This window comes from Sturnira hondurensis, unplaced genomic scaffold, assembly GCF_014824575.4.
Source record: "Sturnira hondurensis isolate 20B ecotype Veracruz unplaced genomic scaffold, ASM1482457v3 Scaffold0016663, whole genome shotgun sequence".
NCBI classification, from domain to species: Eukaryota; Metazoa; Chordata; class Mammalia; order Chiroptera; family Phyllostomidae; genus Sturnira; species Sturnira hondurensis.
In genome coordinates this window covers 7,775,736-7,801,089 of record NW_028089294.1, presented here as the reverse complement: position 1 = coordinate 7,801,089, position 25,354 = coordinate 7,775,736, and the positions used below count along the sequence as shown (strand labels likewise).

General features: G+C 47.4%; 1 protein-coding gene across 2 annotated transcripts; it reads right to left on the bottom strand.

The window, feature by feature from the left end:
* Positions 1-431: 431 nt before the first annotated feature.
* Positions 432-21,910, bottom strand: CDC42EP3 (CDC42 effector protein 3). 2 transcript variants are annotated; one of them, XM_037066544.1, is made up of 2 exons: positions 21,629-21,910; positions 432-2,081 (listed from the first exon to the last, which is right to left on the bottom strand). In XM_037066544.1, exon 2 carries the CDS (start codon positions 1,852-1,854, stop codon positions 1,090-1,092), a length of 765 nt encoding a protein of 254 aa, XP_036922439.1. In that variant the 5' UTR covers positions 1,855-2,081; positions 21,629-21,910; the 3' UTR covers positions 432-1,089. The 2 variants fall into 2 exon arrangements, with proteins under 2 accessions (XP_036922439.1, XP_036922440.1); XM_037066545.1 differs by lacking the exon at positions 21,629-21,910 and adding an exon at positions 7,458-7,678.
* Positions 21,911-25,354: the final 3,444 nt, after the last annotated feature.

Here is a 25,354-nt window from a genome sequence, read left to right as displayed (position 1 = left end):
CAACTTTTTTTCTAGCTCTGGACTATATAAAAGAAAATATTAGTATTTTGTTTTTGTTTATTACTATAATCATGCAAGTTTATTTTAACATTTACTCTTTATTGTGTTGTATGAAGTACCTATGAAATGCAAGTATGTACTGCACTAAAATACCCATATTTCCAAAGAACATTATGTGGTGTAGCCCACAGTCTCTGCAGAAGCGTCTTGAGTAACCTGTGCCTTTACACTCGATGATCCATCGGCGGCTGCTATGAAAAGTTTAACAGGTGAAGAAAAAAGAAAATAACACTAAGGTATGAATATACTCTTCCAAACATACACATGTGCAGCTTACAAAGGAACCACAAAGGAATCAAGTCAAATGACGACATTTGCTGTAGTATCTATAAAATGTAGACTCTGCAATAAAAAGCCGAAGGCACATAAAAATATATTTTAACTTTAAAAATAACTTAGTTACAGTAACACTTTGCTTGTGTCTTACCAACATGTCGCTGACAGTCAAAATTCCACAAAATCAACATATTATATAGAGATATATAAGAGCTACAAGAAAATCCCTCAAGCCCAGAAAGTTGTTCAAGTGTGAAAGCAGAGAAAAGTTTTAACACTGAAGAATCTGCTATGGTGAGCCCAAACAACATAATATAGAAAAGAGTCTAGAAAAAAGGCGTAGGTGTTAAATTAATTTTGACTTCCTCTTGCTCAGAAAATGCCAGCGTATTGTCAAGTTCCCCACTGTGACTTGGCAGCCCTTTGGAGCCAAGTGCCCCATGCTGGCCGAGCCAGGTTCCTACGTGTCTACAAACAAAAAATGTGAGCTGAGCATCAGCCATGCCTGCTGAAAATGGGTTCTGACCGACTCACTTCCTCTTTTCGCCAGGTCTTTTTTTTTTCTTTAACTGTTTTTGCAAATAGCGTACAGAAGGTAAAAAAATACTTTGTAGGAACATTACTTTAGAAAACCCATCACATAACTGCAAATAGCAAGCAAAGCTCTTCTCTTGACTGTGGTTCATTGTTGTTGAGTGTTTTGTTTGTTTGTTTGAGACCTTTTATTCCAAAGAGATTGCTGGAGGTGTCCCGTTACTTATTTTTATCCATGACATTCAGCACCTCATCCAAAAATGAGGGCCCGAGATCGAGCTGCAGGGAGAGGAGGGAGCCCGTGAGATCAGAGAGGGACTCCTCGGATTTCGTCTTCTCCTTGACGAGCTCGCACGTGGTGGGGTGTTCGAACATGTCCTCAGCTGGCCAGTCGGGGTACTGTTCGGAGAGGCTGGAGGAATGGCTGTCCCTGCCCTGGCTGGACTGCGAGGCGGACCCGCTGGAGCCCCATGAGACGTCTCCCTGGTGGACCGTCCCGTTCTCCAACAGACCGCTTTTCTCAGGAGCCTTTTCCTCCATGACAGGCTCACAACTAAGCCTGGGCAGTTTTGCTGGCCCAAAGGACTCCTGTTTGGAATTAAATGTCACGGGTGACAATAAGGGTAACATGAGTGCTTGGGACCCTCCGATGGTCGGGAGGGAGATGGCGTTTTTGAGCACAGGGGAGGGCGTTTCTGTGAACACCGAGTCGGAGGTGCTGTTGGCCCGAAAGAACTCGTTGTGCCCGGGGAACTGGCCCAGGGGCGCTTTCTCCTGGTTTCCAGGTAAAAGCTCGTAGTTTCCTTGGAGAAAGGAAATATCTCCAAAGACGTCGTGCTGGCCCTCTTTGCCGATGTGAATGGTGTGGCGAAAGTCTCCAAGGGGAGGACTGATCATGTCAGGAGACAGAATGTCCCTCAGTTTAAATTTCTTTCCTTTCTTGTTATTGGCAGCTTTCAGGTAAATTGGGGTCTTGGCTGGCATTTTGGAATCTGAGAATGTCACTTCTGCCAAAGGGACAGAGGGCCGCTTCCTTCACAGAGGTTCTACGTTCCCGATGCTCCTTTCCAACAGGAACTGTCACACCATCTTCCTCAAGTAGCTTCAGAAGTGGCCGTGAAGGTTGGAGAGACCCTCCTGACGGGACTGCCAAGTGGGGCTTTCTGAGGAGCCGGTTACTACATCCAGCCCCGTCCACAACCTGGAGAAACCTGGAAAAGGAACCAAGGCAGGTTAGAATCACCTGACACTGCAAGGCTCCCTCGGGCAGGGCTGGTTCCCACCTAAAGCCAAGCTTTATGGCGTTGTCTCCCTCCATGAAGCAGGAAAAACACGTAAGTCTTAATGAGAGCCCGAGAAACTCAGTCTTACTTCAGGGGAAAAAAGGAAAAAGAAAAAAGGGAAGGAGATTAAAAAGGGCCAAGCCTATGTCATCAGCGCTTTTTAAACATGGCCATGGGCAGAATTGTCTAGGCATGTGTACGATTTTAGTCCTTTTCCTTTATTAGAAGAACTCTGACAGCACACGACCAGAGTGATCTCGGCTCCTTACATACAACCGAACTTGTCTTGAACTACATTTTCTCTTTTGCTTTGACATTCGCACTAGCAAGACCAATATCATTGTTGAGTTTCGTAGATAAATAAAATTAGTGCAATACAATGATTAGTTCTATAAAGAAAGGGGCCAGAGATATTTACTAAGTGCCAGTGACTGTATTATATGTGAGTGTCCAACAAAATCTTAGTGAAATGCATCCTTACAGATGAGAAAATTCTCAGATTCAAAGTCAAAAAGACAGCAATTAAAAAACCCCACTCTTTCTCAGTAACAGTCAGCCCATACAGGAAAGAACAGGCACAGAGATCAAGCTGTGGCAGAAAGAACTGTGTGGTCCAGGGTGTCAGGGTTTGGAGGTGTTCTGAGATGGAAGGAAAAGAACAAGGTGCTTCTTCTCAAGGAAAAAGTGTGACTGTACAGAATAGGCTGGGTCTTCACTTGGAAATCCTCTTGAAACATTGACTGGTAAGTTTGTTTCCTCTCCCCGTGGCACGAAGAACCCCCAGGGAACCTGTGATCTGCCCCTGGGTGTTAGAGCTTTTGTGGCCAGAACCTGTGATTTGCTTTTGGCCTACAGTTTATGGCAAAGGGGATGGGACGCCATGCCTCGACTAGGTTCCATTATAAAAGATCCCATCTCAGTGAACTGGAGGGGAACTCCCTTTACTGGTTTTGAACTATGCTGAGAGATGGCCTGTGGGGATGAATTCTGCCAATAACCTAAGGGCACCCTGGATCTTTCCCCAACAGTTCTGACACCTGGTTCACATCCTTAGGGGACCAGGGAGCTAAGGCCCTGCCCACAGTGCTGGCCAGAAGAACCCATGAAGCATGAAATGGCTGGTGTTGTAAACCACTACACGGATGGCAGTCTGAAAACTAACCCAGCCTCCCTGCCCAGACTGCATGCCGAGATTAGAAGGGATGAGCTACAAGAAGGTTTGGGTGCTCTTGTCTTACCGATGAGAAATCTTCATCCCCGAAAAGAACTCTCCAACTCTCTGGTCACATCAGCTGATAAGGAACAGCTACACTCTGTCCTGCTGTGGGAATTCCTGCAATGGCTCTGCTGTGACCCACCCCTGGCCGCAGAATAAGCAAATAAAGAAATGCTCCTCAGGGTGGGTTAGACAGCGGCTTGGAGAGCCACCACACTTGCTTCGTAGCAGCTGGAGGCCCATCACCCTTTCCTTTCAGCATGAGTTTTAAATTCATTTCCCTGCAGCAGGTGGCGAGAACCATGCCCTAGCGCCCATGGGCAAGGTGACAAGTAGCTCTGCTGCGGAAGCCTCTTACACCCAGGCCTGAGAGGGCAGAGACTGCTGAACTGGAGAGACACACCCCCACAGGCTGCTGACAAGGGGAGGAGGCAGAGGCAGCAGGAGAGGCCCTGCACCCACAGTGGGCCAACCTCAAAGCGGCCAAATGGGGCCCTTCAGCCACCATCTCTTGATCTCTCTACTCCAACTAAGGCACTGGCTCAGCCTCCCCGAAGCGCTGTGCTGTGGCCACATGGATGGGCCTGAGGGGTCTACTTGCCCATTTCAGGTCAGAGACGCATGGAGACTGTTATTCAAAGAGACACTTGATACTGAGAGAGAAGACGGGGAACTCAATCCTAGGAAGACATTCTCTCTCATACTTGTAACTCTCACGTGGGTCTCCCAGCAATAAAAGTTTAAACCCTGGGTCTTCCTGCTTCCACCTTAGAAGTTCCTTCCCTTGTAAGTGCACCACAGCCTAGGGTCCCTGCCACCTGGGGGTGGACGGCATTGCCTTCTGCCAGCCGGGCCCAGTACCACAACTGCCGGTAGGAGCAGCTGGGGAGCCTCCTGCAGAAGGCGGGAGCAGCCCTGGGGGACAGCTGCCCACTGGAGAGTCCTCCCCCATATGGCTGGGAGGGTAGCTTCCATGGAGAGATATAGTGTGTCCACCCCCACTCAAGGACATGCAAGGGCTGGCTGCCTGTGGTCAGCTGGTGCTGCCAGGGTTATGCAAGGCCAGAAACTGAGGCAGGCCATGTCCCATTACTTAGACAAATGAAAGGCTGTTAAGTCACAGAAGCCAGAGTGCAGTTCTCTGCCTCTCTCAGGATCACTCACATTCACTGGTTACTTGAATGGCCGGGGACTAGGGACATAGGGGAGGGAAGTAAGGAAAGGGGAGAGAAAATGCCTGCAGTAATCAGAATGCTCCAGGAGGAATGCCCAGTCCACTGTCCCTGCCTGGCCACAGGCACTGCAGGCCCCTTGGCAGAGTCTTGCTTGGCCTGGTAGAAGCTGGGTTTTAGGTTAGTGGCATGGAACCAAAGGTGGCAAGGAAGTGGCAAAATATAGAGGAAAGAAGTGGGGAAAAAGGTTAGCGAGTGTAGGTTCAATAAGCTGCTGGCAACGAGATTCTGGCGAGTGGGAGAGGAAAGAACAAATCTTAAAAAGCATTTTCCTTTCTTTCTACAAATATTTATGTAGTGTTTACTGCATGATAGGGACACGGGCTTCTAGATTTTGGAAACAGTAATTTGTATTGAACTTTCTGCTCTGTGCCAGGGCTCAGAGCTCCCAAACACACTGGATGCCTTTTAAAGAATGAACTTTTTAAAATGTCGGCTGTACAAGTTTAGGTGCATGGATGTTTTCAATGTGACACAGGGGAAATATCTGAGAGCTCTGACCCTAACCCCTCGATCTTATCTGTTATCTTTCACCTCCAGCTCAGGGCCAATCAGACTTGATCCCGGGAGAGACAATCCAATGACATCTTCTGCTGACTACTGCCGCCCCTCCATCCTGAACACTCTGGGCTTCCTCGATTATCAGCAGTGGACCTCCATGCCTGCTTCCTTCCCAGGCTGACTGCTCTCTCAGTATCTTCCTTGCCAGCGCTCATGCAGAAACCCAAGGGGCTGTTTCCTTTACCAGTAGCAAAGTGGCTGGGCCAGGAGAGGGTATGTGTGTGTCTCCTGGGAGTCACCGACACTGGATACCACAGTAAATGTTTACGTAGTGGGCACTGCCCTAACCTTTGACATGTACTAACTCACAAGAACTCACGAGGCTGTCACTGTTCACACCCCCACTTTACAGCTGATGCACTGAGGTATAGACATCGAGCCACTGTGCCAAGGCCATGTGGCAACCAGATGCTAAGTCAAATGGCTAGGCTCTAGAATTTGATGTCTTGACACTTAATGAGCACACGCCCTGGGAATTCAAATCAGCTCCCAAAGTATGAAGGGGATGCACTTCAAAGCTGTTTAAGACATGAGTGTGTGGTAAGACGCGGGTGATGAGGGTGGGGAACAGGCCCTGCATCGCGAGAGGGCATACACTCTAACAGGTCTTACCTCCATGGAAGGCCATTGAGCAATACCACCAAAACTGCAAGGCTCGCCCTGGCTGGTGTAGCTCAGTGGATTGAGCGTGGGCCTGCGAACCACACGATCGCGGTTCAATTCCCAGTCAGGGCACATGCCTGGGTTGCAGGCCCGTTCCCAGCAGGGGACTCACGAGAGGCAACCATACATCGATGTTTCCCTCCTTCTCCCCTTCCCTTCCCCTCTAAAGATAAATAAACAAACAAAATCTTTTTAAAAAAACCTATTTAAAAAAACAAAACAAAACAAAAAAAACTGCAAGGCTCATGCCTTGGGCCCTGGAATTCCACTTGTGGACATTTATAAAGATTTATTCAGCATACATATTTGGGAAATCATATATGTACAAAGTTATCAGCCCAGGACAGTTTATAACAGCCTAGAGCTGGAAAGAACCTGTCTATCGATATACATAAACTAAGGTACATCCATACAAAAGAATATTACACAGGTCTAAAAAATGATGAATCAGATCTTTCTATGCTGACATAGAAAGACCTTCAAGGATATACATCTTCAAAGGGAGAAAAGGTAGGTGCAGGCGTGTGTCGACACGCGTGTGTCGGCCGATTGTCTATGAAGCACCTCTGAAAGCACACAAGTAACATGACGGCCCACAGAGGGGGTGAGGGTCAGAGAGAAACTTGTCACTGTGTAGCCACTGATGTTTTTGGCTTTTCCAGTGAATTACTTACTTTTTAAAAAAAGATAAAGGAATGGGTTGCTTAGGGCTCAGACTGCACTTTCTCGCAGAGCCAGTTTTATACACTGGCCCTGAAAAGCCTACTGAACCTAGAAGTTACTGAGTCAAGGACACTGGAGGAATGGCCACCACAGGGTGTCCACGTGGGGGAAAGCAGAGGCAGCCGGGGGCCCTGGGGCTTGGGCACGCAGCTCTTTGCTTGGGAGGTGGCCAGTGGCACAAATAGGCGACATTTTATGGTGGAATGGTCCTAAATACTGCAACACAAAATCCTGTCCCTCCTTGCTATTTGCAGAAAAGGAGACTGGGGCTCCAGGTGGCTGGTGGCTCACCACTGTGGAAGTAGGTGGAGGAAGGAATGAATCGCGGGGGACAGCCTGAGTCAGGGGGACATTCCAAATCTTTGCCCCCAAGGAGGGACATTCTTGTCATGGTAGTGGAGGGAGAGAAAAGGAAGAGCTACACTCAAAGGGCTTACAGGACAGAAGTGAACTGTTAGAGCAGAAGCTGGTGGGCAAGCCCTCGTGGGCATTTCGTAGGCCAAATAGAGAATCTCCAGCCTTTGTGTTTCTGTTGGACTTGACCCCAGCAGTAACTATCAGGCGCTGAGCCATCCTAGGGTGCTGCCCACCCACACTTGTGTATTTCCTGTTCTCCAGCTTTCTCTCGTTGCTATAATTCCTCTACTCCTACTACCTTCCTCAAATTGAAATAAAAAAAGGAAATAAGGGGGGAGGGAGTGAGGAAGGGAAGGAGGGAGGGGAAAAGGAAAAAGCAGGGAAAGAGAGAAGAAATTAAAAGAATCTTCCAATGTGTAGTCTTTCCCCAACACCCCCTTCCTTGACCTTGAAATGGGAACTCTCCACAATCCTTAATCCCTTTCTTGGAGTTCTCGGTTAACTGTTTGTTCCTCTTTCTCCCCTTTAGATGACACTCAAGATAATATTCACCTGAGAAATCAGATGCCTCTGAAAACCAAGGTCCCCTGGTTCCTGGCACTGGAGAGAAGATTCCCAACAAAAGGCTTCAATTCCCCAGTCAATGGCTTGTCACCTTCCTTCAAGGTCAGAGATTGTCTAGCAGGTGTGCAAGCCTGTAAGTCCAGCTGTAAGTGCAGACTCGCACTTACAGGAATTTGTGAGAAATCCAGGGTTTCCAAGACACAAAAGGACTGGAGAGGAAGTTGAAGCCAGTTTTGATCAGAAAGACACAGTGCCCACGGTCATTTCTGCCCTAGGCTGGCCAATTCCAGTTTCTCACTGGTGACTGATTTCAGCCTAAGGGACAGCATTCGTTAGAGAAACCACCTCAGCAATAATAATTCAATGAAGGAAAAAACAGAAGTGGCCCTTCGTTTCATTTCTTTGTGATATTTTTGGTAAACAGGGTGTTGCTGAAAAGACCAAAGCAGGGCAGTGGCCAGGAGGCGGGGAAAGACAGGGGGACATGACAAAGTGACACACCAAAACATCAGTTCCTTAATGACTTGACTGTATTGGCAAATAGCAGGGATCTGAAAAAAAAAAAACAATACAAAGAGATTGAAGCTTTCTGAAAAATTCCATTTATTTTAGGAAAGGAATGTTTGGTTTGTCTACTATTTGTTTTTAGATCATTCTTACTGGAGAGAGAGGATGAAAAATGTTTTGCATCCTGCAAAATAGGTTGCGATGTTAATTTAAAACACACGTGTTAAAAACAGGGGCAGGTGGAAGGAGGGGGTATGATCATCCTGAGGGACCTACAGGCCTTGGCCTTTCTTCTGCGTGCGGGAAGTGAGCCTGCGCCGGACTTCCCCTTTCTTGTTTAGTGGTCACATCCTTCAAGGACATCCTAGCTTCTGGTCCCTTTTTCACGGTCTCGGCGATGTGCAGTGTGCCCTCCTTCCCGGCACCAGGACATAGCACCACTGCACCATCTGGGACCCAGGCAAAAATACTAAGTTATTCCCCCAACAGTCCCTGGGGAGGACGACGAGGAGGCCAAGAACCTTCCACCACCTGCCCAAGCATCTTTGGAGTATTTCTCTCTGCTGCCAACGAGAAGACAATTCCACTGGGATACGCCCCAGAAAACTGCATTTGGCCCCAGGCACCTCACTTTGGAAGGAACAAAGGCTCCCTGCACCACGCTCTGATGTGTTCCGAGGGGTTCCAGCAGAGGCAAAGGAACTTGGTTGTGACGCATGAGAAACAGCTGAAGGAATAGAGCAGCTCCAAGAAAACTCAGATATGGAGGGGGACAGAAAGCTTCTGGGATCTGAAAGATTCACTTCACTGTAATGGAAAAGGCCTTAGCATTACTGAGCAGAAGCTACAGGGAAGCAGACTTTGGCTCCTTCAAAAGAAAGCCCAGGTTTCTGGAACGATGGAATGGTTTGCCGTGGGGAGGGGACACGATGACCAGCCAACCTGCAGCATCAGAAACAGGAAAACATCACTGCGATAAGGACGCTCGTGTGAACCCCTGGCAGATGTCTGTGGGAGGGCTTCTCCGAGTCATCCAAAAATTTTTAAAATTCAAGAAACAAAAATCATAGTATTAGAAATTCAACACTGAACTTCAATGAAAATCTCAGACAGAAGTAAATGTAACTAGAGAACATCCAGTGAACAGCATCCTAAAGATGCTTTTCATAGTTTCAGTCTGTTTTACTCCACCCAAGAGAAGATAAGAAGATGATGCCTTTTCTATTTTTAGAAAAGGCATCATCCTCTCCTCCTGTCATCTAAACTGTAGACAGAACTCTATGCCCTAAGCCTGTAAAACTCCATTAGCTCAGGTCCCAGCTGCCTAACTGTCATGCAAATGAACTTGCAGCCTGACCAGACAGACTATATTTTATAGACCCATTCAGAAAGCCTATGATGTATTCACCTTCAATTATTTATACATAGGCTTGTCGTGTATGATTCAGCTACAGCTTGTATTTATTTTTCTTTTACAACCCCGATTACATAGAAACTCACAGATACCATATGGGAGACTCGCTGTTAATCTGCAAACACTCTTTACATTTATAGGATCTGATTGTACTATCTGAAAGACTTTAGAAGAGAAATGGGAAGACAGAACATCCCCCTCACAAAATATCAAGTCTGTACTTTTGTAGAGAGGCCATTATGTCCTTCCTCCCCATTAAAGTGAGTTGTTGGGGAAGGACTCGATGTGGACACGGATCCCTAGCAGGGGGAGAGGGTCTCTCAAAATGCCTGGCTCTTCTCATGAGCAGCCTGGCATGGACTCAGTCAGAAGGCGCAAGGCAGGCAGGCACTCTAGTTTGCTGGATAAGAATCAAGTAAGGCCATGATGATGAATTGCTCCCGCGCTTCCATAACCAATAGATCTCACTTTATTTGTGAAACTCCAAGGACTCTATCAATCGAGGAAGGAAACCTGAAGTTTTCACCAATTTTCAGCCAGGATATTCCTTCTAAACTCTGCTCAAAAGGCAGTAACTCATAAAGTTGCTAGCTGCTCACAAAAAAATACAATGAGATAAAATCTAAGTCAGCAATTATTCTCTGAAAACTCCAGCTCCAGCCACAGTAACACCGAATGATCCAACAGGTTGACAGGTGTCCAGAATTCAGGCTACAGTCGCGTGGCCCAAGCCACCACAGCAAGTGAAGTTCCTCATCCTTTGTCTTTATAGCGTATCCTCAAATCTAGGCTTCCCTGGTGGGGTTGAAGAGACAGATTTCCACACGACGTTCCCATCCTGCCAGGCCTTTGACCATCACCCACGTTTGTTCAATGGGCTGAAACCTGGCTTCTCCACCGCACACCAGCCACTGGGTATGTTTGGAAACTGTGGTGGCCATGCCACTCTCAATCCACCTCCAGGGCAGGCTCTCGCCCCCCCCCCCCCCCCGNCCCCCCCCCCCCCCCCCCCCCCCCGTGTCATGGGTACATAAATATTTGTCCACCGCATGAGTGAATGTTCCCTCAGATCAGGCTGAGAGCTCTTCTGTGAGTGTGAACTGGGTCTTAACCATCTTTGTGCCTCACATAACACACGGCACACAGTGAACATAAGATGTCTTTGAATCCCTAACCCCTGCTCGACCTTCCATCATGAAAGATGAGTTGCTTTGCCCCCAGCTTCCAACTCCAAGTCTGAGTTCACTGGGGCTCCTCTAGAAAGTGGCAACTTTGAAATGCCTGATTCTCTAAGGAATTTACAGTTGTGAATAGTAATGGCTAACTCTTCACTGCTTGCCATGGGCCAGGCAGTAAGTATTAGAACACACCTCTTAGGAAGCAGTCTTAGATTACCGTACTTTTCAGACTATAAGCCGTGTGTTTTCCCCTGCAAATTTTGGGAGGAATAATGGCTGCTAATGCTGCTGTTGAGTTCTGTTTGCATTTACATTGGTGAAATATTATGTTATTTATGTTATTAAATATTTGACCACATTTTTTGCTTCAAAATTTTTTCCCTATTTTCCTTCTCTAAAACCTAGGTGCGTCTTCTGGTCCGAAAAACACGGTAAGTGTTAGGTCAGTCAGCCCAAAGGTGGAGAAGCTGGGATTTCAGCCAGGGCTGGACTCCAGTCTGTGCTGGGAACTGCTGCTGACTGGGTGCCGTGGGGGCTGCCATGGAAGTTGGTTGAGAATGGAATGGCCACTCCAGGCTACCTGGCTAGAAGGCCAACAGCACCAAGAGGAACTAACAGGCCAGGATCTCAACACTAATGAGAGGCAGAGGCGATACAACAGCCTTGTCAGGAACCAAGAATGAGTAAAATGGTCCCAGACACCAGCTCCTCCAACTCTAATGCAGGAAATCTCTTCAGTATTTTTGCCCTTGTCAAAAAGAATCTCAAAGGGAATTTCACTTTATGGAAAAGAAAAGCCAAGAGATTAAAATTTTGAAGTATTGAAAGCCCCCTGAGTCTCAAAGAGAAAAACAAACATCCTGTTCTTAGAAAAGGCCTTAGTGCCGTCAATTCTTTCCCCAGAGGAAGCCCGTGCACAGGGCTGCACAAACCCACGGGACTTTCACGGGGACAATGGCTCCCTTTCCTCACCACGGACACTGCCCTTCTCTCCCGCCTTTCTAAAACCCACAACCCTGTGTTCCTTACATGGACTTCCCTCCTGCCTTCTTGCCATTGACCCCTAATCAAAACATCCGCCCAAACCGCTCCAGTCACGTCCTTCCTGAGGGACTTCTCTGACTCACCTTGTGAAAGGCAGGCCTCGTACTGCCTTGCTTGCAGGTTTTCTGAGGGCTCCTGGAGAGCTGACATTTTTCTGTTCCTTCCCTGCCCTCTGTTTTTGTTATAGCATGTCTGGTATCTTCAGGTGTGTGGTGAACTCGGTAAGATTAAGGAGGCAAAGGAGCTATACATAGACCCGCTGATAAAAATCACCTACAGTGCCTCCTCTTGGGCCGTGAACACAAAAGCCCCTCCAAGGTTACTGAGTAAGCCCTTTGTTTGTCCTCTGCCCATCTCTTAGAACAAGGGTCTGCTCATTACTGTAGGTGGGCCCTGGCCTCCCCTCCTCTTGGTAAATGGCAGAAGCCACCCAAAGCCCAACGCAGTTGTCATCACCAACTCCTGGCTCTGCCTTGTTTTCCCAGTCGAGTCCCATTGTTACGTCTCCTTTTCCATCCCACGGACTCAGTCTCGAGCGGTCTCTCTCCTGTACAGAGGCATTTGCCTCCCCACCAGTCTCCCGGCCTCCAGCTTCACCTCCTTCCACTCTATCTCCCCCTCTGCATCAGAATGGGCCATCTAGCACTTCTCCCCCCTTATGGCCGGGAGACAAGACAGCTGCTGAGGTTCACGGGAACCATTTGGACCTGTCTATCTCCAGCCAGTTTCTCCAAGGCCTCTTAAACTTGTTTACAACTCAAACCTTTTCAGCTATCACACCACCCTGCAATCACTACTTGTCTGCCCCACCATACTGCCTTCTTCTGGGGACAATTTAATTCACAGTTGGTACTGAATGAGTGTTTGTTGAATGAATGAACAAGTAAGCAAGTTTGAACAAGATTGCCTTGAATTTCTTCCTCTTCAGTCATACCCTGTCCTCCTGGAAATGCCAGGTGCAGTCTTTCTATGACTCCTACATGAAACAACTAACTAAATAAAGTCATTTAACAAGGTGCTGAAACCTCTTCTCTGTGGCAAAGGCTTTCTCTAATTTTTCCACCTGCAAGACCCTTAAACCTTCCTCTATCCATGTGAGGCAAGATTTTAACAGCCTATCAATGCAAGCCACAGTAATCCTATCCAGGCTCTTATAGATCTTTTGTATTAAGGCAAAGAATATTTGTTGATTTGGAATAAAAAAATTACTTCTACCCATGACTGCAATGTACATACAGTCTTAGAAAGACAGGCAAGAAAAATTTCACAACACATTCCCCTGAACGCACACTCACTAGTTGCGTGGTAGTTACTCTTAGGGAATGAGGTCCTGGAGAAACAACAAGCTTGCTCTCTTGACCTTTCCTTTCAAAAGGAAGTGAGTTAAGAGGGGAACTTGGATTATTTGGCACAAGATGTACAAGGGAAACTCAAGAAACTTTAGTGAACATTTTATGGAGAGGGTTGTTTTCAACATCAACGTCTGACTAGCACAGATTAGTTTCTTGAAGAAAAACACCTACCCCATGAATGACTGCCTGGGCCAACAACACTGGCTAGGCCTCAGGGGGGCAAGGACCTGGCTAGAACTTGGGCCAGCCCTGTAAGATCCTTGTAGAACTCCAGACACATAGGGGTGCCAGCTATCTCCCGTGTAAAAGGAGATAATTATTACCCCAAACCCACATATCTCACAGGCCGTTTTAAGAGCTGAGAGTGAAAATCTTCATACCAATAAAGTGCTATGCAAACACAAAGCATTATCTTTATCCCAGATGAAGAACTAGAACAACTACTGAAATGCTATATTTCCACAGATGTTCTGAAGAAGGGGAACCATTCTAATCGACAAAATAGCCACTTCCACTTTCTCCTTAAACGTTGTCAATCAATAAAATGCTTGTAGATGGGGCTGAAATGGTTCTGTGTGTGCCCTGTGAACCATCTCCACGATTGGAAGGGATTCCTACCCTCCAGCTTTATCAGAGGGGAATTCTTTCTGTCGACAAACTCAAGGCTAACTCCTACACTGTACAAGTTTGCTGTATCTCAGGTGCAATTCTTCCAGCCTTGAGAACCAATGAGATTTCTCTGAGTTGTGAAAATTACTGATCCGATCCAACCATTACTGGTCTGATCAAGAAAAGTTTAAGGGCATATGGTTAAGGTTCATGGGGGAGGGAAGAGTTAATCAGGTTCAAGGAAGGGAGGCCCATCACAGGAAGCTTTCCCACTGAGTCTGAGATTGGTGTAGAAATTCTATAGGGAAGGGAAGGGGGCAAAGAAAGCAAGCATCCTGCACTAGGAGCGGAGTTAGGGTAATAAATATCCTCTATTCAATGTCCCTAATTCAAGGTAGCATCGCCTGGTATGTGCATGTAAACTACACGTACACAGGGAGAAGAGACACAGTTATAGACTTGTGCTTAAGGTTTATTTTAACTTAATATTACGAACTATTTTCGGACAGTGGTTATTCACACCATGTTCCCTGGAACCCCAAGGGGTCAAGGAAGGCACCTCCGGGACACTGGTGAAGGGCAGGGAGACTTGGAGAAGTGACGCCAACCTCCCTACCCATTCCCTCCCTCCTGTTTAACCAAAGAAATTCTGCCAGCATCTTTTAATATATCGGGATTAAATTTTTCCTTGTTTTCCTTGGCCGAAATAAATAAATAAATGAAAGAAAACTAGACCAAGAAGGAAAAGCCACCCCTTCATTCTCATTCTCTCTCAGGCTCTTAGGGCCTCAGTGTAGTCACGTCCGAATGACAGTGGGGCTGAAACCAGGACCTGACTGCCCATCACGAAACGCCAGGGTTCTACGCTTGCAGAGACAGCAGCTTCCAGGGAATTTTAAGGAAAAAGCATACTTGTTAATAAAACTAAGACTATCCTTAGAATCAAAATACCTTTTTGTCAGTCGTTTTCATCATCTCTGCTGACCTTTCCTGGTACTAAACTGAGGGCCAAGGGCACTGCCAGGGACTCTCTGGGAGCCTGTTTCCTCATCTGTGCAGACAGCAATGGCGAGTGTTTTCTTTGAGGGAGACAACACACATCAAGTCTTATCGGGCACTGAGCTTCCAATTGAGAGAAAGGGTAACTATTACTAACTCCTCTAAGAAACTAGAGCACTGCATAAGGAACTAGACAGGCTGAAAGCTCACAGCAGGTACTATTTCCAACTTTATTTCTTCTGGACATTGGGCTCTGAACACCTAAACTGATTATTTTATAGTATAAAAATCCCCCAAATGTTCTGGTTCCAAGTATCAGAACGAAGCCACTGCCACCCTGAGACATATGGCTGTGGACCTCCACCCAGCTGGCGGGCGAAGCAACACCTGGCCCCTCTGGTGAGCGCACAGCTTCAGGGCTTCTTCACGAGGAAGGTGAACAAAACCCAACTGTGTAAACTTTCACTCAGTGAGAGGCAGGCTTTGGAGAAAGCCTTCCACGTGCCTTCATCTGGCCCCTAGCTAGTCACTCATATTCCACAACAAATATGTACCGAGGGCCTACTAAGCGCTAGATACCATTCTAGGAATTGAGGCTGCACCTATGATGCACTCACAGAGCTTACATCCAGTGTAAACCAAAAGGACACCAATTAGTGGCTCCTACAGGCACGGCTGAGGATTCTGGGCAAGCACTAGGAAGCACAGCGACCCTTATTCTCTGCAGCACCTGGGCTGCCCAGTCTGTGCTCTAAGTGGACACATGGTACCGGGCCACCACAATCACAACTGGGTACAAGAAAGCTGTAGTGGAGGTTGCAACTGCTAAGCAAAGACTTCGAGGAAGTTCCGGCGGTGGCTTGATTTTCAGAGAACTTTAGATGATCATTATCAGGAGTGTCAAACCACTGGAGGTGCCTCCCCTTGAACTGGAGTGTTTTGTAGCCTGGCAAGGAAGAGCTTGACTACAATAGGATTAAACAAGCTAAGTAAGTGATAACAATTTTTGGCTTGACAACCCTAAGAGAAGACATTGCCATAGGCAGAATCAGATAACACAGCTAGGACTCGATCATGCTCTTTTTCATTAAGTCCTACTAGAAAAAAGGTGAAAGCCAAGATTACCTGGGTTTAGTCCCTACTCTCCGGGAGCCAGTGGTCTAGCTAGGCAGCCACAGCGTCAATAAACAATAATTTAAATGCAGTAAGTGTTACAGGAGAAGGTACAAGACGCTATAGACGTGCCTTTCGTACAAGGAAACAGTAATGGAATTAAAGCAACATAGAGCCAGGAGAAACTCCACCCCCTTTCTCTGCATCCCTCCCCGTCCTCCCCAGACTTCTTCACGGAGCAGGGCACAGAGCCAGCCCAGACAAGGGCAGGGATTAGCCTGGTGACCTAGCTGGTGGGGTTAGTGTTTAGAGCCTCACCTCCAGCTGTGTTAAAAATCACTGTTATATGTCTGAACTGACCCTTGGTAGAAAAAGATTTTTTAAATAAATAAATAAAAAGGAAAAGAAAGCAAATATATTCCAAAATGGCAAAGCCACATTTCACCAAAAATGCCTTCGCTTGTTTGAAAATGTGTGTAGCCTAAGTGATTATAATGGATTTGAACAGAACAGGTCTTTTTCAACTCAAAACACGGTGATCTATCTCGGGCACGATGTGTCTACAAATAGGACCTTCAAGTTGTCACCAGGACGTGATGGATTCCCAACGGTGTAAGCTGTCCAAACAGAGGCCTGACTTTGAAGTTCCCTGCCTTCCATGCAGGCTCCGGCTGCCCTGCCAGAGATCGGCGCTGGTCTGTTTTTTCAACCCTGGGTTTTACATTATTATTAGTAAGGCTGCTGGGCTGATGGGTGCCACTGGTCCCGACTCACTGGATTCTACAGCCAAAGATTCTCTGACATCATCTAGGGCCCAATACCTCATTTGGAAATGAGACGGTGGCCCTGAGAGGTCAGTTGCAGCTTGGGTCAGAGCTAAGGCCTGTCCCTCTGTGACTGTCTCTATTTAACTCTGCATTCATTTTATCGAGTGGCAGGATGATGGGGCATCTGCTGGCATCTTCTAGTGTGTCCTTATGGCTCCATTCCTGCACACCTGGCCGTTCTCCAGAATCTCCTTGGGAGGCAGACTCAGTGTGTGGCGTCTACCTGTGGCCCGGGGTTCCCCGAGTGTTTCCTGTCAGACTAGTCCCGTCAGCTGCTCTGTGGGGAAAAGGACTTGAGAGAGGCTGGACACTACCTCCCTGTGAAGACTCACGGCACACAGTGATGTACTAAACGCTCTGAAAAGTCCTGCCGATAGGGACCTTAATCAAGCCGGTTTCCCAAAACATCCCAAATCCTTTTCTGATGTTTCAGGGCACAGGACAGGCGGTATGCTGTATTAGCCAATGGCAGGTGTGTCATCCAACAAAGAGCCAGGGGCTAGAAGGCAAACCCAAATCACTGAAAATCTGGGTGTTTTTAAGTCTGCAATTTCATGATTCTGCTATTAATTCAAGACTTGGGCAAGCATGAAGGATCAAGCAAATATTAGCTTGGAACTTATCAGCATTCAAATTCTTCAGTTGGCTGGGCTGCTCAGAAATAGTAAACTTCTAGTAATACCAACATTATGCTTCATATTATAAAATTGTATGGTTTCATTTTAGAAACTGCTTTTCCACCAGAGGTACTGTCCATCATCCTGAGACTGGTACAGCTTGGCAGTGAAGAAGTATATCAAGGCCAAAGAGGCTTTTTTCCCCTCTTCTTAAAGAAAAGAAACATGTGATTACTGTGACAGAACTATTTGGCTACTTATTTATTCTCATTTGTGAGATGCCATTTCATTGTGTAGCCTTTAAAGGTGAAGGCAGAAGGAAAGTGTCTGAATGGAGGGTAGACCACTCTAAGGCTATTGCTGCCCTTGGCTTTGAGGCACTGGGGTTACTTCAAACCGTCCTCCCCAGAACCCAAACTTCAATCTGAACACAGTCACCTGAGCAGCCTCCCACAGCTAATCACAAACCCACAGTATCAAAGGCAGGGGGATCCAGGCAGGTCCCCCCCAAGTCACCCACAGCATCCCTCTAGGTTTCAAACGCCAACTCTATGTCTCACAGCAGAAGCTTATCTGGTGGGGCCTGGGGTACAAGCAGGACAGCGATGAGGCCTGACTCCTGCCAAGGACAGAAACTTCCTGCCCAGCTGCCACAGGTCTCCTGCCTCTTGCTTTCACTCTCTTGCTTTAGCTCGTCTTGAAGCAACATCACTATGAAATATATATAAAATGTCACCCGAGAGCCAGGGACTGAAGAGCCACGCACTGTGGATGTGGTCACTAGGGTCAAGGAGGTGGCCATCCAAACTGTTCACGGAACGCTGCCAGCCCTGACTTTCGAGAACTTGGAAGCAAGGATACAGTCTGTACTAAGCCCCGCCTCATCCCTGGCCCCTGAAGTGCCCTGTTCTTGGCTGTGGCAGGGCTTTCTTGTGTGTTCCAGAGTCCTACACGCTCACCTAGAGAAACACCTTGGTACGAATATCACTGCTCGTGTTAACTCCAGCAGTTTGATGCTGGACCCTCTGCAGGAGACTGTTGCCACACCCAAAGGGACTGAACTACCTTCAATAATGAAACCATTCTAATGGCATCCCCTAACGCTGGAAATTACTGTCATCTTCCTTCGGACCTGGTATTGTGAGATACAGAGTGCTAAGAAATGAGTTCTCTGTCAGAGGCCAAAATCTCTAGCAAGAGTCAGAGGTCCTAAGCTTCTCTGTCCTTCCTGTGGGGTGTGGTATGTTGCACAAGCTCAGACAAACCTGATTCTGCTACTGGCTTAGCTGTGTGACCTTGGCCAAGTTACTCAGCCTTTCTGAGCCTGTGTTGTCATCGGGAAAATAAGAACAATACTATGTATCTCAAAGAGTACATATGAATATTAATAATGAGCCAGTGTTAAGCACCTAGGAAAACAACTAAAGCATCCACATTTTATTGTGCCTACTCTGGACCAGGTACTGTTCTGAGGGCATTATATTTTAACTCATTCAATCCTCAGAGTAATATTAGTGTCTCCATTTTATAACTGCCAAACTGAGTGACATAGGTTAAGTGACTCGCCCAAAGTCACACAAGTATTAACTGTCGGTGCTAGAATGCGAGCCCAGGCAGCCTGACTTAGAGAGGTTTCCTGACCTTGGGATGTTTTCCCACCTCCTTCCCCCCAAAAGGTGCTGACTTTCATGCAGGATGAGTCTCTCATATTTACACCCATCAGGTTGTTAAATTGCATGCAGCGTGCGGCAAAAGGAGGTTTACAGTGTGCGTATGTGAAACAGTTCACTCTCGTGTTATTATTTATTAATTATTGCATTATTTTCCATTTGAACAACTGTAAACCTTCTTTGCCCCCATCCTGTACATGTGTTTAGGTGCGTTCCTTGCTGTGTACTTGGGGGGGGAAGTCATATGACAGGTTCTGTCCTCAGTTTCCACACCTGTAAAATGCCAATATTAACAGTTCTTCCCGCACAGGACTGTTAGAAATAAATGAGTTCATCAAGATAAAAGGATAAGAGGAGTGCTTGGTGCTTAGGACAGGGTCCACGTAGGAAGGACCTGTAGCGTCCGAAGTCATGAACAGCGTGCCGTATTAGAAACCTCGGGCATCAGCGCTCACTAAAGGAGATTTTGTGGCAGGCTGCACCCAGTAGTTTCAAATGACTACTTATTCCCTGGCAAACATACTGCATTTAAAAATAAATTTAAGTTCTGATTCAACCAATGAATAAGCAGGTCCACAGGTTTCCGGTTAGAGAGAAATTAGGCCAGGCCTAAATGAAATCAGACTGAAAGCAAGGACTGGAATCATTAAAATAATCAGAACAGCCCGGACATCTGCCAGAGGTTTTTCAGGTTATGAGTTGGAGTCCACCTACTGGACAAATGTTAGGACTACTGGCCGAGGAACTTTAAAAAATGTTTGTCCTGCTAAAAATCTTTGGGTGACGTGGATCGAAACCACTTTATTCCTGATGCTGTTGAATACCACGGACTTTAGAAGTGAAACGAGGAAGATGTTGCGAACATGCTGGACGTAAAACCACATTAAAGGGAAAGCTGTAGAGCAGAGAGGGCAAACGAGCTCATGTGGGCACTCTGCAATCAATGTTCTGGCTTTGTATTTACTCGATGTGCACCGCATTTAAATTTACAATAAAAGGCAGCAACATATAAATGGGCACTACTCATTATTCTAGCTGTCTTTACATGTTCTATTGGGATGCACAATAGAATTTCACTGCTCAGATTTTGAGACAAGGGGGAGCTCATCTCACGTCACGTCTGTAGCTGTTTCCACAGCCGCAGCACCACCTTCTGATCACGGAATTCATAACCTAAACCCCTTGCCAACGATACTACTGGGAAGCTGAAACTGCCATGGATCCAGAACTTCTTCCCAGGATCCTGCCTGTGAGCCCAGAGGCTGGTACTGAGTGCTTCATTCAATGAGTGAGGCCTGTGGGGAAACCTACATTCTCTGGGAGGTGTAATGAAGAACTTTTAACCCCTCCTTGGCTGTACAGTCTTTACAACGACTTCACGTGTGACAATGCCGAACATTTCACAATCGCCAAGTTACATCTGAGTGTTTAAATCTACTCTGAAAAGAATTTGTCACACACATACCTGTATAGCTTACTGTTAATGCCAATAAGAGCTGATGCAAACTACAGGTGGTACCACAGAACTGTCTAGAAAATAAAATGTGTTTTTCTGGTAGCTAGATGAAAGATCTTTTCCAAATTAGAACATTACAGAAATCTTTTCAATTGCCTTAGGGTTACCCTAGCGGCATCATCAGAAAAGTATTTCTATAAAATTGGTTTTGCTATTCAAATGACATCCGATGCTTACCTAATTTTTTTTTAAGTCAATGAACAGGGGGCTGAAAGGGGAAGAAATCTTTGTCTACCTAACACATTCATCAGTTCCCTCCCCCTACCCAGCACCGCCCTCCCCAGAACCCTCTACACCCTCAGCGGACATCGGCAGCAACTCCCCAAACACACCAGGGCAGAACAATTCCTATTGCCATACCCTCCTGATATTCCTAATCCCTCCCTCATTTTAATTCACTCACTTTTTTAAAAAACTAAATGTAATTGCTTGACTGTCAGCCTGGGCTGCACTCTGGGGCTTTTACTCCTTTCAACACAGCTGAGCTCCTGGCTTTGATGCTGCTGTCCACACAGCTTGTCCCAGCCACAGCCTGCCTCTCGGTAGTGTAACATTCAAGTGCATATTTATTTTTAAACTGACCTCTCCTAGACTGTACAGTATAAAGGAGATCCTGCCAAAAAATATGCTACTTTCTATTTATAAGATGAAACACATGCCTCCCCAAAGTCGAGAGGGGGATGGAGTATAATTCAAAACGAAGAACTGAGTGGCCAGATCCATTCTTCCTCACGTCTGATACTTGTCTGTGTCAAGGCACTTAGTTTCAAGAAGAAAGAAAAAAATCTTGAAAACGCTTAAGCTGTTCGGAAACCACCGACAAAAAAGATAAAAAAATTAATCAATTGCCAGATCTGTAGGTTGGAGCTCCGGCCACAAGTCTCCCTCCCCTAACCGTAAAAGTGAGGAGAGGGCACTAGGCGGGTACTGCCACCGCAGATCTGCACCGCGACGGGAGGGGAGCGGTAGCCAGCCATGTGCGGTTTGTTCTCAGATGGAAAGATGCAATACACTCCCCGAATGGTTGTCAATAGCTCGAAAGATGCAATAAACGTGCAGCCCCACCCTGAAAAGTGGTGGGCTCAAATAGGGGATGTCTGCGCCCTGGTCGTGGCGCCCGGACCCCTCTTGGAGTACTTTATGTCCCCTTTTGTCTTTTGGTCACCAGCTGGAAGGTGATGCCTTGGTATCCTTACTCCCTTGTGCGTTTCCAAGCCTAGCACCCCGCGCACGCCGGAAGCGGCCAGGGCCGCCGATCGCACGGACTCACAGACAAACAATGAGGAAGGATCCGTGGGCAAGCAGCAACTCACCAGCAGCCCCCAAGGATCGCAGCCGCTGCCCCGGGACCCGGCGCCCGGCAGCGACACCTACGAGGGCGCACGCAGTCCTAGCCTGCTACCCGCTGGTGGGCTGGCGCGGCGCCTCCTCACAGCATTATCTGCTCCCACACAGCGTGAAGGCGCCCGATGCCGCTGGTCTTCAGGATCGCCCGCCTGTCCGATCCGCCACGGCACTGCCCGTCGCGGACGGAGCCAGGAGTGAAGATGCGAGCAAGATTGAGCGCGCGTCCGCCGGACTCTCGGACTGAACCTGCGAAGGGCTGGGCGGGGCGGGGCGGGGCTGCTGCTCCGGGGGCGGACCGGGGCGGGGCGGGGCGGGGCGGGGCGGAGAGAGCGGGCGGCCGAGCGGACCCACCCGAAATCAGTACCTGCGCCGCGCCTCTGGGCGGGCAGACTGGCGAGGATCCCCGGCAGCTGGGCCGGCGGGCTCACGGAGGACAATGGGCTCCCATTGTTACCTCCCCAGCGCCACCTCTAGAGATGTGGCTTCCCTCGGTGAAGCTGTGTTCAGCTCCCTCCTCACAAAGAGACGTCTCCGAACGCCTCCGGTACAAAAAGGGACCCCGGGGTGCGGCAACCGGGGACAAAGGGACTCCACTGGCAACCCAGACACCTGCAGTAATCGTGCGCCCACCGCTCCTCGCCCCAACAAGCCGGCCTAGCCCACAGAGGTTCCGGCGTGGCGGGAGGGCGGGCGTAGAAATAGCGCCACCTGACCGTGCTGCCCTTGCCTGGCTGCGGGTCCCCGGACCACTAGGATCCCGGGCTAGGGGAGGAGGGTCGTGTTCGTTCAGTTTCCACCTCGCTCCCCCTTGGAGCTGTCGCCAAAACCCGGAGAGTGGATTTGGCAGACTGGAGACATCCAAGCTACAGTCTGAGCCAGTGGGCACGGGAGCAGCCGACGCTACAGGGTTTTTTTTTTTCCCCCTCCCGCGGGTCCCTAAAAGAGATATGAGTAAAGGTGGGGCAAGAGGGTAGCGGCTTCCCCTCTTGACGCGCGACAAGGCGCAAGTGGCACAGCTGCTGGCCGGGAGCGTGAAATTTCTCCCTTCGCGACACCTGTGCCCGCCGGTCATTCCGGGGATCGCGGCTGCACGCCTTGCCCCTACGCCTGGAGGCCGACGGAGCGCCCGGCTAATTAATTTTCTTAATCCGTCTCCGTCTCTTCCTCCTCGAGTCGTCGCCCTGGGGAACGAGTAGGCGACAGGAAAGGGCGGTGTTTTCCGGCTGTGAGGTTCCAGCCCTCACCGTAGGCCTGGGGAGGAGACTGGAACCCCGGAGAGTCGGGAGCTGTGGACCTGGCCCCAGGCCAGCGGCTCTCAGGTTGGAATGAAATCCCGGCACAAAGCAGAGACCCTCCGGGAGACCTTGACTTTCCAGTGCAGTAACCAGCACCGCAACGCCCTTGGGTCTTTGAGGATGCTCGTTAAACCGATGTTGTAAACCACCGCTGAGGTTAAGGTGAAGTAAGAAGGAAGCGGACACGACTGCTCTGGAAAGCAAAATACTTGGGTGGAGCGTTAAAAGCCTCAAAGAAAATAATAGTTGGCAGGTCAAATGGCCAGGAGGTTGGAAGTCAAATACAAGACTCAGCTGAAGTGATGTTAGAAATCTGTCAAGCAAAACAGTCCGTGGAGATAAGAGCCCCGGCATTGTTTCCTCTCTGCAAATGGCAATTGCTCCGAAGTTTCCTTTGGCAGATACCTGGATTTTACTCCGGATTCCTGAGAGTTTTACTTGGGGTTCATATTTCAAAATATATGTTCCATTTGGCACTAATGTATATTTTTATGTATGAATTTATTAGAAAATATTAAATGGTATTGGCCCACTTGAAGGTGTTTTTATAAATATGCATAGCTTTCATTGCATATGGTATTTTCATAAGTACACATAATATATATATATTAAATACCATGTGAAAAAAATTTGCACACACAAAAACATTCTTTACACATGTCTAGTATGTAGAATTGTTTTCATTTTCTCTACTGTTAACTGCTGTTAACACAACTAAGTAAATAGCTTCTTTTATAGCTTCAGCAGAGTGGCAGATTGTTTGAGGTAGCAATTTTATTCCAAAACCCTGTTTTCACTTTTCTGCACCATTCCTCACTTTCTAGAGACTCTCGCTCTCTGTGCTTCCTTCATGAAGCTTCATGCCTGGGCTGTAAACAGTTCATCTAGAACCTGCCTCTTCAAGAGCCTTGTAATGCTGGTTTGATTTATCCTGGCTTTCTTGATGCTCTCTACATTATTTATTTGTGCTGAACATCTCTCTTGGTGCTGACCATCTACAGTGAGGAAGACTGCTCTTATGTAGTGGATTATTCTTTCTTTTTAAAAACATTTTATTTATTTATTTATTTATTTATCTTTAGAGAGGAAGGGGAAGGAGAGAAATATCAATGTATGGTTGCCTCTCGTGAGTCCCCTGCTGGGAACTGGCCTGCAACCCAGGCATGTGCCCTGACTGGGAATCGAACCGCAGCTGTTTGGTTCGTAAGCCCGCACTCAATCCACCGAGCTACACCAGCCAGGGCTGTAGTGGATTATTCTTTCAAATGAGAGTGTTTCCTGTACTATGATGGTTTCCAGGTTTAATGGATTTTGGTTTCAATACGGAAGAAAGAAAAGCTTTGCTTTAGGAAGATTTTCGGGGTTCTGAGGTTCTATGAATGAGAGAAAGGTTTAGCCTTGGAAAATTGGTGGTAACCTTAGAAGCCTAAGTGAGACAGACAGTGGGTATAAACAAGATATTTTAATCAGGTTCAATTAACACACCAGTATCTGTAGAGCAAGCATCTGTCAGGCCCAGAGGTGGGCTATTTATTTTTCTGTTAGTTCCGACTGTGGAGAAGAGCCAAGAAATGGCATCATTAAGTACCCTTGGTGTCCAGAAACCTGCAATCTACTTAAGGGGCAGAGAGGACACTCCAGTGCATGCAAGCCAGTGCTGACTAGAAATATTCTAGCCTCTTGTCACCAAATGTGGTCCTGGGACAAGTAACAGCAAGGCTCATGCCAGAGCTACTGAATTGGAACCTTCATCTTAGAGAAATGTAGATGGTTCATGTGGACATTGATGTCTGAGAAGCCCATCAAGAGCAGTGGCTTCAATAGTTTTAAGTCACAGACTCAGTTTAAAATCTTTTGGGACTTATGAACGCTCTCAGGAAAACACATACAGAGAATGACAAAGAAACTCTTTCGCATTCAGCTTTAGGATTTTTCTGAACAGCAGTCTACTGATGGTGAGCAAGTCCTCTGACAAAACCTCTGGTCACAGAGCCACTGAGTGTCTGCCAGAGGATTTCAGGGAGGGTTCTCAGCTTAAATTAATCTTTGAAATGTGGGAGAAGTTGAGTAGAGAGAGGAGTCAAGAAGTGCAGCAGAAATTCATAAGTAAATGGGCACAGGAGGTACTGGCTGCTATGGCTCAGTTGGTTGGCGCATCACCCCATGAACTGAAAGGTCTCAGGTTTGATTCCCAGTTGCAGGTTTGGTTCCTAGTCGGGGCATGTGCAAGACACAAAACCAATCACGTTTCTCTCTCCCATCCATGTTTCACTACCTCTGTCTCTCCTTCCCTTCCTCTCTCTAAAATCAATAAGCATGCCCTAGGGTGAGGATAAATAAATAAAATAAAATAAAATAAAATAATAATAAATGGGCCCAGGAGAAAAAAAAAACACA

What these genes read in the sequence shown, in the direction of transcription:
- CDC42EP3 (XM_037066544.1), bottom strand. Translation starts at nt 1,854, where the DNA reads ATGCCAGCCAAGACCCCAATTTACCTGAAAGCTGCCAATAACAAGAAA.